The sequence below is a fragment of the Phaethon aethereus genome (genome assembly GCF_964289735.1).
Source record: "Phaethon aethereus genome assembly, chromosome: 29".
In the NCBI taxonomy this organism is placed as follows: Eukaryota; Metazoa; Chordata; class Aves; order Phaethontiformes; family Phaethontidae; genus Phaethon; species Phaethon aethereus.
This window is the reverse complement of record NC_138605.1, coordinates 3,166,579-3,180,149: the sequence shown is the minus strand read 5'-3', so window position 1 is coordinate 3,180,149 and position 13,571 is coordinate 3,166,579. Positions and strand designations below refer to the sequence as shown.

The window sequence follows — 13,571 nt, the reverse complement described above, 5'->3', positions numbered from 1 at the left end:
CGGGCACGGACGCGGGGGGTGCAGCCGGGGACAGTGCCGGGGGTACGGGGCCCGCGCGAGGTCAAGGCCCCGTGACGGGACCGCGCTCCGCCCGGACTCGACCCGCCGCCGGCGGCCTGCCCCGTCGCCACGGCAACCGCCGGCCCCGCCCCGGGGCAGGCCGTCGCAACGCGCCTGCGCGGCGAGAAGCTGCTAGAAGGGAGGAGGGAGCGGGCGCGCGCGCGGGGGGGCGGGGCGCGGGCGGTGCCTGCGCGGGCGGGGCGGGCGGCTCGGCGCGCCAGAGGCCGCACGCGGAGGGCGCGCATGCGCAGCGGCGGCAGCGGCAGGCGGCGCGGCGGGTATTTTGCTGCGTCACCAGCGCTGGGCGCCGCCGCTCCCGAGTGCGCGGGGCATTGTGGGAGCGAGGCCGCGCCGAGCCCCGAGCCCGCCGCAGCGCCGCCGCCGCCGCCGCCGGAGACCACGGCCCTGCCCGCCCGCGCCGCCGCCGCCGTCGCCCGCGCCGCCGCCGCCGCCCAGACCCGGAGCCGGGCCCCCCCAGGAGCACCAGCCGGAGCCGCCGCCATTCGCCATGTGAGGCTCGGGGGTGGGGAGCGGCGGGGGCGCGCGGCCTGGCCCGGCCTAGCCGAGCCCTGCCCGCCGGAGGACCCTGTTCCGCGGGCCTGCTGGGGCACGCGCTCGGCGGCGGGAGGCGGACCGAGGGAACGCCAAGTGGGGCGCGGGCTCCCGCCGGCACCGGCCCGCGTGGTGACCTTGCCCGGTGCCGCGGTCCGGGATAACTTCGCCTGTTTGGGCGCTCTCCCTGGCGGGGCCTGCCCCGGTTGCAGCCCGCCGCGGTGGCCCGGGCCGGGGTAGGTGGTGGGCCGGGCGGCCGAAGCCGCGCCGGGTTTGCCCGTTTTGCACGGGGTGCGGATCTCCCGCCCCCGCCGCGGGCTGTGGGTCCCGGGTGTGTGGAATGAATGGGGCTGAGGCGGGGCGGCGCTGGCGGGTGAGGCCGCGCCTGCGGCCGGCGTAAGGCACCCCCGGAATGGGGCTGTTGAGCGTTGTTCAGTGGTTTGAACGGCCCTGACATCCACCGAACGGTAGTGGCTAAAAGTGCGAAAAATTCACGGTAAGTAAGACATTCTGGCGCACGTAACGTGCAGACATGCAAGTCATGTGCTCATCTGTTCGTGAGCTTTCACCTTAAAACGAGTGGCAGTGGACGGGCACCTCCCTGAAGCGTGTGCAAGCACAGGAGCCCATCCAGGAAACCGCCTGAGCGCTCAGGCTGCCCGCGGTGGTGGGCTGCTGCTGCTGGGAGAGGAGCCGAGTGCCTGGATGTCTTCTCCGAGGGCAGCTCGTGCGGCCTCCTGTGAGTCCTGAGCGGAAACCTGCGCTCCCAAGTGCCATGACGTTTCGTGAGTGCTCGTGCCATGCTGGGGAGTCCTAATTAGTTACCTCCATTGTAATTCTATTGAGGCTGCTTCAGTGACCCAAAACCAGCATATGCTATTCATAATGGAGCTCCAGTCGACATGAGTGTTCTCTAGCAATGCAAGTGAAAGAGGAGCCAAACTTTGCAGCGTGAGGCTTTTAAGAGTGCAGTCTGGCTGTTGAGGAAGAGGTGTGCTGCCCCTGAAGCTGATGGCAGGATTGCCCACTGACAGTCTGGATTCCCATGTGTTTGGCTTAAATGACTGAAGGTGGTAGCACTTTTCTGAGGTTTTTGTTTGTCAGAAAGATTGGTCTGCCACAGGGACCGAGGAAGGCGTTTGCTGCTTGGTGGAACAGCTGATGTCACCAGTTGCTTTTTGCCCCCTTGTCTGTAGTGGGGCACTTATTTCAGCACAGCTGTTCTGAAACTCCGAATTGTGGGGCTGCTTCATCTTAATGTGACTGAAAATGAGAAGGATATAATAAAGTTAGATCTTTTCATTTAATGTCTGTAGAATACATCTGCTACATCCTACTTAAAATTGTCTACATAGTCTGAAACTAGGGATTTTTTTTATTTAAAAGGAAAGCCTTTCTGGGGCATATAAATGAAAGCAAAACTAATTATGTAAAATGCATTTCTTGACTGCTGTCTGGGGATGAAAAATCTCATTCAGCAGATGACACTTAAACTGTAAAAGCTGTGAGGATACTTTCCAGGAAACAAAGATGGGCTTCCAATAGGTGAAATCTACAGAGAGGACAAGGAAGCACGAGGACAGGTTTGGAAACTTCTTGAATTGCGCTGAGCCACAAACAGTAAGACTCGAGATTCAGCTCCTGAGTACGGTGTGCAAGAAGCTGCTTCTACGCCTGTGTTTAAGCAGGAGACCGGGACATCTGCAGCAGAACTGCAGCTCCTCATGCTGTGGGCAGCCCACCGCTGAGCCCTCATGGGTTAGACAGAGCAGTGAGGTCACTTGGGTGAAGCTGAGCCTGCACGTCGCCCATCAGCGGGAAGCTGCTGCTGTGAAACTTCTAGAACCTGTTCTGCAATGCTGTTACCACAGTTATCTTCTGAATATGATGACTAGAAGAGACAGCCAAATGCAGATGTGTGGTGGCCCTGTCTGTTTAGGAAGTCACCAAAACACGTGGGTGGCAGCAAATGTAGATTTGACAGAAGAAATCCTTGCCGAATGTGGAACACTGGTGACTTGTTCCCTGGGCTGTACACTGCTCAAAGTCTGCTGTGGGTTATTGCTACATGGGATATAGTATGTCTAACTTCTCCGTTTCAGAGAAATCTAAATCCCAGTAGGACGTGGGGATGATACGTAACCAAAGCACAAAGTCAGGTTGACGCTGTTGGCATAAGGTTGAGGTCCCCTGGGATTAGTTTGGTTGAGCAAGAAGGAGGAAACGTTAGGCTCTCGGTGTAACAAGTGACCATGCTTAGAAGTCCTGACAGTGTTGCTTGGTGCCTGTAAGAAAATACACCACTTGTGTGGGTGTAGGGGAACCGTTTCTCTGAAGTGCTTGGAGCATGTGCACGCTTTACCATTGGCCTCCGTGTGTGCAGTTGTCTCCTAGGAATCTCCGTGTAGGCAGGCAATGCAAATTAGCTGCGACTTCCGTTTCATCCATAGCTTTGGTTAGCAGTTCCAGCGTATCCTGCATTACTGGTTTGAACGGTAAGTCCTGACTAAAGCAGTTCACAGGCGGACAAAGGAAGGTTTCCGTTCTCCCTTTGGGAGGATGAGAGATTTGAAAAACAGATTAAAAAAAGAATGATAGGCAACGCCAGCATAGTTCTAATTACAGTAGACGTGTTCAGGGTGCTAAGTACTAAATATCTGGGGAGGCAGCATATGTTTAGTGTTAGAAACATGAATTATGTTCTAGTAAATTTCTTTGGTCTCTTTCATTCCTCCCTGTCTCTTGGATGCATGTGAGTGTCCTCCAGCTTTAGGACAGTTTGTTAAGGATTTTGGAAGTGATGTGAACAGGCTATTGGTGCCTCAAAACCCCTGATCTTGGCAAAGATACTGAGGTCATGGCCAAACCAAAGCTACAAAACTGAGGAATGCATGCAGCTCCCTGGGAAGGCCGGAGATATCTCCATTGACATTGAAAATGTTTGCAAAGTGTTAATGCTATTCAGCAGAATCCCCTGCATCATCGTGAGCAGGGACACTGAGATTTCTGTTCTGATAACAGTGTGTTTGAGTGATGTACCAAGTCCCATGCAGTGGGATTTTTGTCTTCCAGCAGCATGAGAAATGGCTGCTGTGCAGTGGCCGAACGCAGAGACACAGAGAGAATAGAGCAGGTCATTCCTCGTCCTCTTCCCCCCCCCCGAGTCTTTCCTTCCCTATTAGAAAAGGAAACTTGGGTCCAATAAGGAATTAAAAATACCTTAGTAAGACAGTTACTGCTCTGCTATTGTTGTACTTTACCTGAGTAAGTAGGTGCCTTGTTTCCTAAAAATGCCGCTAAAAGGGAAAGCGTTAGGTTTTCACCCAGTTTTCTGCATGTGTAACAGGTGCTAATGTTGGCAGAGCAGTCGTGGCCTCTTCTGGCACTGTACCGGCCTTTCCTTGAGCTGGCACTAGTGTCTGTACAGCTGAATTGCAAAGTAGCACTTCGTAGCACTGATGGGAGCTCAAAGCTGGTTGGTCTGAGTTTCGGCCAGGCCTGGGCTGGGTCCCGATTCACTTCATCCTGCAGGTACGTGGCAGGGGAGCAGGACAGGAACAAGCTGTGGGGTGTGGGAGCAGGGTTCCTTTGTGGAGCGGTGCAGCAATTGGTAAGTAATTTTAGTAAGTGTGTCATGGTTCAGTATCAAGAATTGAATAGTTTGATCAGGTGAGTCAAAATCTGTTCTGAAAATTTAGCAATGGTCACCTTAATAAATGTTCTGAAAAGCTAATTACTCTTTCATCGGGTGGTTGTACTGTAATGCTTAGAGTGCAATACTGAGACCAGACACCCACTCCTCAGTGTGTGAAGTGGAAGCCACTCTGTCACGTACAGATAGGAACATTAGCTTTGTGTCCTCATGTGCTTTAGCTTCCTGTAGTCAGTGCAGTTGCCATAAATATCAGGGTAGGTGACCATTTGGCTCAGAGCATTTAACTGCAGTCCAACTCACAGGTGGGCCTTCGAGGGCTTCTCTGCAGGGGCATTAGCTTTGCAAAAATCCCAGTTTTGATCTTGCACCTCTGGAAGATGGCTGAAGTATGAGAAGCACCTGTGGTCTTCTGTGCCTTAGCAACAGCAGCTTGTGCTGGGTGGCTGTTTGCGTTCTCCTGGAATGCAGACCTGCATTGTGGGCTTGGCCTGAGTTGCCAGGAGAATAACTGAAAGTGGTGCGGAGTCCACAGCTGAGGCGTGTCGAGCTGGGGTCGCTTTCACCAGCTGATCGAGTATGGCCATGCTTGAGCGCTGCAGGTGAGTTGTCACTGTAGAACTGTAAATGCACAGGAGTTGGCCAAGAGTCTTGCAGCATTTTCTGGTGCCCTGGACAGGCTATTGCTTGTTGTGATGTTTGCGGAGAGCCAGAGGATACCAAAGAACATGGGTGTTAAAGTCTGTGTATGTAGGAGGTCGTAGCAAGAAGTCAGAACAGTGATTCTTCAGCTCTCATACTGTACTGACTTCATCTGGGTTGTACTCATAGCAAATTTGTTGAATGCTCCATTCCTTAATAGTATCAATGCCCCAAAAAATGGGCTTTTCGGTGGGTGTGCTTTGGATCTTTAACTCTTTGGGTGACAAAAAGCATAATTAAGTCTACCTATGTAGCTGTTAGAGATGACTGAAATTTTGCCATCATCTGCAGTAGCTTGTCTTTAAAAGTTTGTCAGAATCTTGATTTGCTGTAACACTTATTTTGGTCTCCTAAGTTTTGATAGCTTCTTCAAGGAACATCACGAGGTTTTGGGGGGTTTTATGCCCTGAATGCATTGTGTCTCTCTCTATTCTTCGCACCTTTTTTCAGCTTTAAGTATCTTTTAAAGGTTATTAATAATAAGCTAGTATGCAACTCTTAAGAACAGGAAAAACTGCTGTAGTTGTGTATCTGGAGAAACTTAAGGAAAGCCAGTGTTAGGTTTACTGGCAGCATGAAAGGGGGTGAGGTTTTTTCAATATTGATGAAGGACAGAAAACTTGATTTGAACTTCTCTTAAATGGTCTGTTCACAGGCAGCCTGCTTCTGCAAAGTGGTACGACCGAAGGGACTATGTCTTTATTGAATTTTGCGTTGAAGACAGTAAAGATGTTAATGTAAATTTTGAAAAATCCAAACTTACGTTCAGGTAAGTAACTTGGGCCTTTGCAAAGGTGAAAGGCACGGCGGGGGCGGGGGGTACCTAAAGGCTATGCTGATACTGATTAGGTGACAAATTTTTCTTAAAGTAGCAAAGTCTGTTAATGAAGCGTATTTGTTCTTGAAGACATTTCCTGCTGAACACAAGCTTTTTTTTTTTTCTTAACAGTTGTCTTGGAGGAAGTGATAACTTTAAACATTTAAACGAAATTGACCTTTTTAATAATATTGATCCAAATGTAAGTATCCTCTTACTGTGTTCTTAGTGCTGTATCCTGAAAAATACCACCCATTCTTTAGGCTGCTTCCAGTATTGTGGGCAAATTGTTGCTTAGACCATAAAAGCATGCTCAAATTCAGATCCATGAATGCATCTCTGGATGGTATTTTTCAGGACAAGAGTAAGTTGGTAGCTTAAGACAAATGAGTCTAATATAAGCAGTTTCTGATGAAGTTTGTGATGGTTATACTAACAGATGTTTGCCCTTTTTCAGGAATCAAAGCATAAAAGAACAGACAGATCCATCTTGTGTTGTTTACGAAAAGGAGAATCTGGTCAGGCATGGCCAAGGTTAACAAAAGAGAGGGCAAAGGTGGGTTTGGGCTCCTTGATGGCCAGGGTAGTAGTGCCTGTTGCCTCCCCTCATTTTTAATATTAGGCTCATGTTTAAATTGTGTAGCAGTTAATGGGTCACTTACCTTGCTTCTTATCAGAACAGCAGTTCTTACTAACTTCCCTTTTCTAACAGTAACAGCTTGTTGCTTGCTTGTCCTTAAATAACTTCTTGTATTGATGTGCAGCTCAACTGGCTCAGTGTGGACTTCAACAACTGGAAAGACTGGGAAGATGATTCAGATGAAGACATGTCCAATTTTGATCGCTTTTCTGAGGTATGGGAAGATGAGGAGTACCTGGGGATTTGGGTTTCCTTCTGGGCAAGCAGGGACTGACAGCTACAGGAAGAGGCGTCTTCCTTGGTATCCCTCCTCCTGGTGCTTTCCTGGCTGCTAGTCTCGGTGCAGGCTCTGCTGCTGAGGCACAGCCGTTGCCCGCTGTAACCTGTACTGTGGACTATCGGCACGGCAGTGAGATGACCAGTTTGTGTTTGCTATCAGATGGGAAATGAATGTATGTCCCATTACAGATGCTGGCACTAACTCAGTGCACTGATTGGTTTGCAAGGCAGTTAATTTAAATTTTGTTGCATGCTCACCTTGTAATTTCTGCATATGTGCAGCTGATTTGTCAAAACAACTGGTGGCTGTTGGTTATAACAGTTTTAAGCTATTTTTTAGATTTTTATAGTGCTCCCCTAGCTCTCGTAGAGAGTGGGGTTGGCTTCACCCTGTAATGTGGCTATTATCTCCCTGGAACAGATGATGAACAACATGGGTGGAGATGACGATGTAGACTTGCCAGAAGTAGATGGGGCAGATGATGTAAGTACTTTGCTGTATAAATACACGCAGGGCTGGCACAGTGTCCTGTATATTCATTGCTGCTTGCTGAAATCAAACTTGCATTCCCTCTTCAGCACTGTTAAAACTTAAATAGCACCAAACCTTGTCTGGACAAATGATGTCATCTGGAAAAGTCACACCATCTGCTCTAGCTGAGGGTGTGGTGTCAATGCTTGCAGTGCAACAGCTTGGTGTCGCCTGCCTCTGCAGTGACCGCTGGTTATCGTGGGTCTGTAGGCTCTGGCCAGTGAGGCCAAACAAAGCACATCCTGTGGAACCTGGAGTTCCTCAACATACAGGCTCTGACTGAGAGCATGCTTGCCCCTAGACTTTGGAAATGGCAGCTCGTTTTCTGGGTTAGTGGTAGTAGAGGGAAAAGTACCTTCAAGTGTATTGAATGTTAATGTTTCTTCTTCTTTCCAGGACTCACCAGACAGTGATGACGAAAGTAAGTTGGTGTTCTCATTTGCTTCCACACACTATGCAGCTGTGCGAGTGCTTGCTGAATGCTCCTAGTTGAGCCAGAGCCTTGAGCAGAGCTAGCAGATGTTCTGTACTGTCAGTCTCGCTAAATCCTGGCTGCGAGCTAATGCCAGTGCCTTTCGTGAGCAGTGTGAGAACATAATCTAGCAAAAGCCTTTCCATGTCAGTTTGACCTTCCCAGACAGCTGTAGTCCTGGGAGGCTTTGGCTTTAAGAGCAGCAGGCATGTGCATGAGGCAATTGGTGTGCGTGGTGCTGGCCCTGCTGGAGTAACTTCTGCGTTTGCAGCGGTGGCTGTGCACAGATCTTCCTTGCGCAGAACCAGGGGTAAGGTCAGAGGCCTTAAACTGCCCCATGCCCCTCTTGTTTGAGGGATGGATCTTCCTGCTTGTGTCCTTTGTGACATAATGGGGCTCCTGGTTGCCTTGGTTTTTTTTTTTTCAAACAAAACAACAACAACCCCCCCACCCACTAATGCTGTTCTCTTTCTCTTAGAAATGCCGGATCTGGAGTAAGGAAAACTGTTGTCTTCAGGGTTTGGGGAAAGAACTTCATCACAACATTTCATAATTGAGATAAGAATTCCTGAGTTGATAGCCCTAAAGGGAGATCCTGCATCCTTTAACCCATTTTCAGTCCATTTTAAATGGCTTCACTGATGGTAGGTGTGTACCATTGCACGGGGCGGTCTTAAGCCATGAGAGGCAATAACGTTATGCATGAACCGTTTTCCAGACTTCCAAAAAAAAAAAAACCCAATTGAGGTGTAGGCAATCGATACAGAAGCATTGCAATAAAGTTTACAGAGCCTCCTTGCCTTGTAGCAGATGTAATTACAACGAGAGAATCCTGAATTTACACCAAGTGGTAGATGAGCATTTTCTTTTCTTCCCCTCTGTGGCCTGAAATTGTACATTTGTACCAGGAACAAAACTGGTTGAAACAAGGATGTTGTAATTGGCTCACAAATTTAGCGGGCGTTGCGCAGTACCTCTGTGGTGTCTTCAGGTCTGTTCTGCTAAAGTTTGTATTGAAAAGGAAACAAAATTCTCCTCATTTGGTGTTCAGTGCTGAGGCACGTGCCCCAACCTGGCGCAGGTGGCTGGAGCCTGTCCCCTGGTACCATTTGACCCTAAAGCTTTACATCTAGTCTGGGGTGTGAGTGGCTGTACATTGTTGCTTGTCAATCTGTACGTTTAGACCAAATCGTATTTGCACTGTGGGTATGGAAGCGAGTGACAGACTGTTGGGTGTACGCACGTGGGGCGGCTTCTAACCGGGCTGAAAAACCTCAATTTATGTTCAGAGCAGCGGGGATTTTTTTAATGTCTACATTCTTTCTAATAAACTGTTGAAGACTCCCTGGCTCTCCTTCCGCCTCGGCCCTGTGCCTTCATCTGCCCGTGCCTGGGGTGGGCTTCTCTCGGGCGGGGGCAGCCGTGGGCCGGTGGCCCCTCGGGGCGCGGCTGCGACCCCAGGGCCGCGCTCGGGCACCGAGGAAGGCTCCGGCGGGCGGCGCGGCCTAGGCCGGCGGTCAGGGCGCCTGCCCCAAGGACAAGCGCGGGACACGTGCGCGGCTGCTTCCTGTGCCCTTCAGTAGGGGCCCGCCCTTCCGGCTAATCGCGCCCTATCCGTTCGTGGTGTTCCTTGACGGATACCGCTGCGGCCTAATCGCGAGGAGGTGGCGGGCGAGCGCCGAGGCAAATCTGGCCAATGGCAGAGCGAATGCGGACGGCGCGGCGCCCAATGGCCGCGCGCAGCGGTGGGTGACGTGCACTGCGGGCCCGCCCCGCGAGGGCCGTGTGTGGCGGGCGGGGCGCGGGGCTCAGTCGGCGCCGCCATGTTGGGGCTCGCGGGTCGCTGCTCGGCCGCTGCCGCCGCCGCCCGCCCGCTGCTGCGCCGCGGCGCCGGGCCGCGCCGCGACCTCCTGCCGCTGCTCCTCAGTCGCGGGGCCGGCCCGGCCGCCGCCGCTGGGGCGCGTGAGTACGGGGCGGCTACGGGGTCACCTTGGGGCCTGCGCGGGCGGGGGGGCCGTTACCGGCGCCCCGTTATCGGGCGGGACGGGCTGTGCCACGCGGTCAGGGCGAGGGGATGGGCTGTGCCACCGGGGTGTGGGGGGAGTATCTGTCCTTGGGGGCATCGTGGCGGATCCTGGGGGTGCCGGGAGTCCCGGTGCACCGAGGAGGGCGTGCGCGGGTCGTAGGCGGATCGAGGGCTGCGGGGGGTCCTGGCTGCACCGAGGGGCTTGGTGCTCGGGGTCCTGGGAGTATCGAGGGCTGCGGGCAGTCCCGGCAGCACCGAGGGGGGCGTAGGGGGCCCTGGGTGCAACGGAGAGGGATGCAGGGGGTCCTGGGTGCACTGAGGAGGGTGTGGGGATCCTGGCCACATCCCAGGGGAGCCAAGGCGTGCAGGGGAGCCCCAGATCCGCACCCCCGAGGCACGTGGGAGCCCGGAGCTACCCTTTCCCGGCCGACCTTGATTTGTCCCTCTCCTCCCTCGCAGGACGAGACTATGCAGCCCAGCCAGCCCCTGCCGCCAAGGCCGGCTCGACCACCGGCCGCATCGTGGCTGTCATTGGTGCGGTGGTGGATGTGCAGTTCGACGAGGGGCTGCCCCCCATCCTAAATGCCCTTGAGGTGCAGGGCAGAGAGACGCGGCTGGTACTGGAGGTGGCTCAGCACCTGGGTGAGCATCTGCTGTAGAGGGTGGGAGGGGTCCTCCTGTGATGATGTATCTTGATGACTTTCGTTCTCCTGAGCTTGCTGAAGCCATGGATTTCAATCTGAGGAGGAAAATGGCTGCCAGAGGGCTCTGGCTTGCAGGGCTGCAGTTTGAGTGTGGCCTGGGCTTGCTTTTTCTCTGTGATATTTTGTTCCTGGGTCCTGCTGCTTTCCTTGGTCCTCCTCCCAACAGACTGTTCCCTTGGCAGGGCCTGGGGAAGCCACCAGCAGCTGTCCCCAGGGTCAACTCGAGGGCACTGCTGTGACGCTGCCCTTTGGGCCTTGGCAGGGGAGAACACTGTGCGCACGATTGCCATGGACGGGACAGAGGGCCTGGTTAGAGGACAGAAGGTGCTGGACTCTGGCGCACCCATCCGCATCCCTGTTGGCCCCGAGACCCTGGGCAGGATCATGAATGTCATCGGGGAACCCATCGATGAGAGGGGCCCCATCACAACAAAACAGTGAGTGATGCCGTGGGCCAGGAGCCAGCGTCATATGGGGTTTGGAGGTGGCGGTGCAGGTTCTGGAGTAGCAGACACGTGTGTGAGCAGGCATACACACATCCCTGCCATGTTCCTGTTCTGGGTCACGAGCAGGGACCGCACTCACACGGTCTCGTGCCAGCACCCTGACCGAGGGTCTCGGTTCAACCGCTCAGCTCTGTTCTTCTCCGCCTCCTGTGGCAGGTTTGCTGCTATCCATGCTGAAGCCCCCGAGTTTGTGGAGATGAGCGTTGAACAGGAGATCCTGGTGACAGGGATCAAGGTGGTGGACCTGCTGGCTCCCTATGCCAAGGGCGGCAAGATCGGTACGTTCCCCTCAGAGAAACAGGGGATGTCTTGCGGGGGGGGCACCCTGCCAGCTCTGCTGGGGTTCGGAACTGGTTCCTCTGCAGCAGTTTCCTTCGTTGATGAGTAACCAGTTGACTTTCGTTCTTCTGAGCTTGCTGAAGCAACTCTTATTGATCTGAGAAGGAAAGGGGTGAAGGGAGACACTGGGGGCAGATGGAGTGGCTTGGGATTGAGCAGGACTCCTGTTCCCTCTCAGGTTTATTCGGAGGTGCTGGCGTCGGCAAGACAGTGCTGATCATGGAGCTGATTAACAACGTGGCAAAAGCCCATGGCGGTTACTCAGTGTTTGCTGGCGTGGGGGAGCGAACCCGTGAGGGCAACGACTTGTACCACGAGATGATTGAGTCTGGGGTCATCAACCTGAAAGACGCCACTTCCAAGGTGTGCTGGGTCTCTCAAGGGGGTTGGGTGGGGTCCCGGCAGCGCTGGGGGCGCGGGCGGATGAGCGGCGCCATGCTGACACCTGTGTCCTGCCCCCAGGTCGCCCTGGTCTACGGGCAGATGAACGAGCCCCCGGGTGCCCGTGCCAGAGTGGCTCTGACGGGGTTGACGGTAGCCGAATACTTCCGGGACCAGGAGGGACAGGATGTGCTGCTTTTCATCGACAACATCTTCCGCTTCACCCAGGCTGGCTCAGAGGTCTGTGCTCGGCGCAGGGCTGCCGGCCTGCTGGCTCCTAGGGCTGGGCGTGGCGGCAGCCGGCCCATGCTCTGCAGGGGCTGCCTGGTCCCCCACCTTGTGCAGCCTCTCATGGGCTCTGTTCCCTCCCAGGTGTCAGCCCTGCTGGGGAGGATCCCCTCCGCTGTGGGCTACCAGCCCACGCTGGCCACCGACATGGGCACCATGCAGGAGAGGATCACCACCACGCGCAAGGGCTCCATCACTTCAGTGCAGGTGAGGGCAGGGCCAGCCCTGCTGCACTGGGGAAGCCACAGCCCCCACCTTGGGCCCACCGTCCCCTCCTGCCTCCACAGGCCATCTACGTGCCAGCCGATGACTTGACTGACCCTGCCCCCGCCACCACCTTCGCCCACTTGGACGCTACCACGGTGCTGTCCCGTGCCATCGCCGAGCTGGGCATCTACCCGGCCGTGGACCCACTGGACTCCACCTCCCGCATCATGGACCCAAATATCGTAGGCCCTGAGCACTACGACGTGGCCCGGGGGGTGCAGAAGATCCTGCAGGTGAGGGGACTGGGGCAGCCCAGGGGTGCTGGGGGGGGCGCGAAACCCAGCGCTGGCCACTCACGCGCCATCTCTGCCCCCAGGACTACAAGTCCCTGCAGGACATCATCGCCATCCTGGGCATGGACGAGCTCTCTGAAGAGGACAAGCTGACGGTGGCCCGAGCTCGCAAGATCCAGCGCTTCTTGTCGCAGCCCTTCCAGGTGGCTGAGGTCTTCACTGGCCACATGGGCAAGCTGGTGCCGCTGAAGGAGACCATCAAGGGCTTCAAGCAGATCCTGGCAGGTGGGGGGACCCCGGGGTGTTCCTGAGCTGGGCAGGGGGGAGCTGGGGGCCTGGGGGAGCCCAGATAGGGCACCCCGCTCCCCCTGCTTGACGCAACATCTCCCGCAGGTGAATACGACCACCTCCCAGAGCAGGCCTTCTACATGGTGGGGCCCATCGAGGAGGCGGTGGCCAAGGCGGAGAAGCTGGCCGAAGAGCACGCGTAAGGAGGGTCACCGCTCCCGCCGGCCCCCCCACCCCCCGGCTCTGCCTGGGGCCGGGCCCCAGTATTTAATGTTTCCAATAAAACATCGATGAAAAACACACTGGGGCCCTGTGTGCTGCGGCTCCTGGCCCTGAGGGGTTGGGGGTCGTGGGAACCCCCTGCCCGTGGGGCTGTGGCTCTCCTCTGCCTCCCCGCGGGGCTGCCCTCTGCCGGGGGAGGGGGCAGCAGCGCGGGGACCCCCGGCCCTGGGAGAGAGTCCCCCGGAGGGGGGCTGTGGGGCAGAGGCTGGTTCTGGCGGCTGCCAGGGGCGGGAGGGAGGCGCCGGTCCCGTTGTCCGGCCCTGCGTCTGTGTGGCGTCTGCCCGCCCCCCGGCGGCTCCACCATTTTGTAGCACAATGAGCCGCCGTGGGGCCGGCCCGGCCCCGCCAGCTGCGGCTTTGTCCGCGGGGTCCCGGGGGCCGCGGCGGCCCGGCCCTCCCCTCCCTGGCGCGGGTCATCGGCCCCGGCCGGGCCCCGCCCCGGGGACACTGAGACCCTCCCTCACCCGCGGGGCAGCCCCAGCCCCTCCACCGGGGCTACGGGGGGCGGACCGCGGGGGTCTCCGCAAGCGCTGCAGCCGGGGGCGACGGTG

General features: G+C 55.7%; 2 protein-coding genes across 2 annotated transcripts; both read left to right on the top strand.

Annotated features, from left to right (window-relative positions):
- Positions 1-303: 303 nt before the first annotated feature.
- PTGES3 (prostaglandin E synthase 3) lies at positions 304-8,204 on the top strand (the record flags this gene model as incomplete). Its single annotated transcript, XM_082011868.1, is given in 9 exon segments — positions 304-441; positions 443-570; positions 5,622-5,735; positions 5,916-5,985; positions 6,241-6,339; positions 6,548-6,637; positions 7,124-7,186; positions 7,631-7,655; positions 8,185-8,204. Coding segments are annotated over 9 exon segments (747 nt in total).
- A 1,325-nt stretch (positions 8,205-9,529) lies between these two features.
- Positions 9,530-12,979, top strand: ATP5F1B (ATP synthase F1 subunit beta; the record flags this gene model as incomplete). Its single annotated transcript, XM_082011740.1, has 10 exons — positions 9,530-9,668; positions 10,192-10,374; positions 10,699-10,873; positions 11,099-11,220; positions 11,460-11,644; positions 11,744-11,902; positions 12,035-12,157; positions 12,238-12,450; positions 12,534-12,735; positions 12,844-12,979. 10 exons carry the CDS (start codon positions 9,530-9,532, stop codon positions 12,939-12,941), a joined length of 1,599 nt encoding a protein of 532 aa, XP_081867866.1. The 3' UTR covers positions 12,942-12,979.
- Between the last annotated feature and the right edge of the window lie 592 nt (positions 12,980-13,571).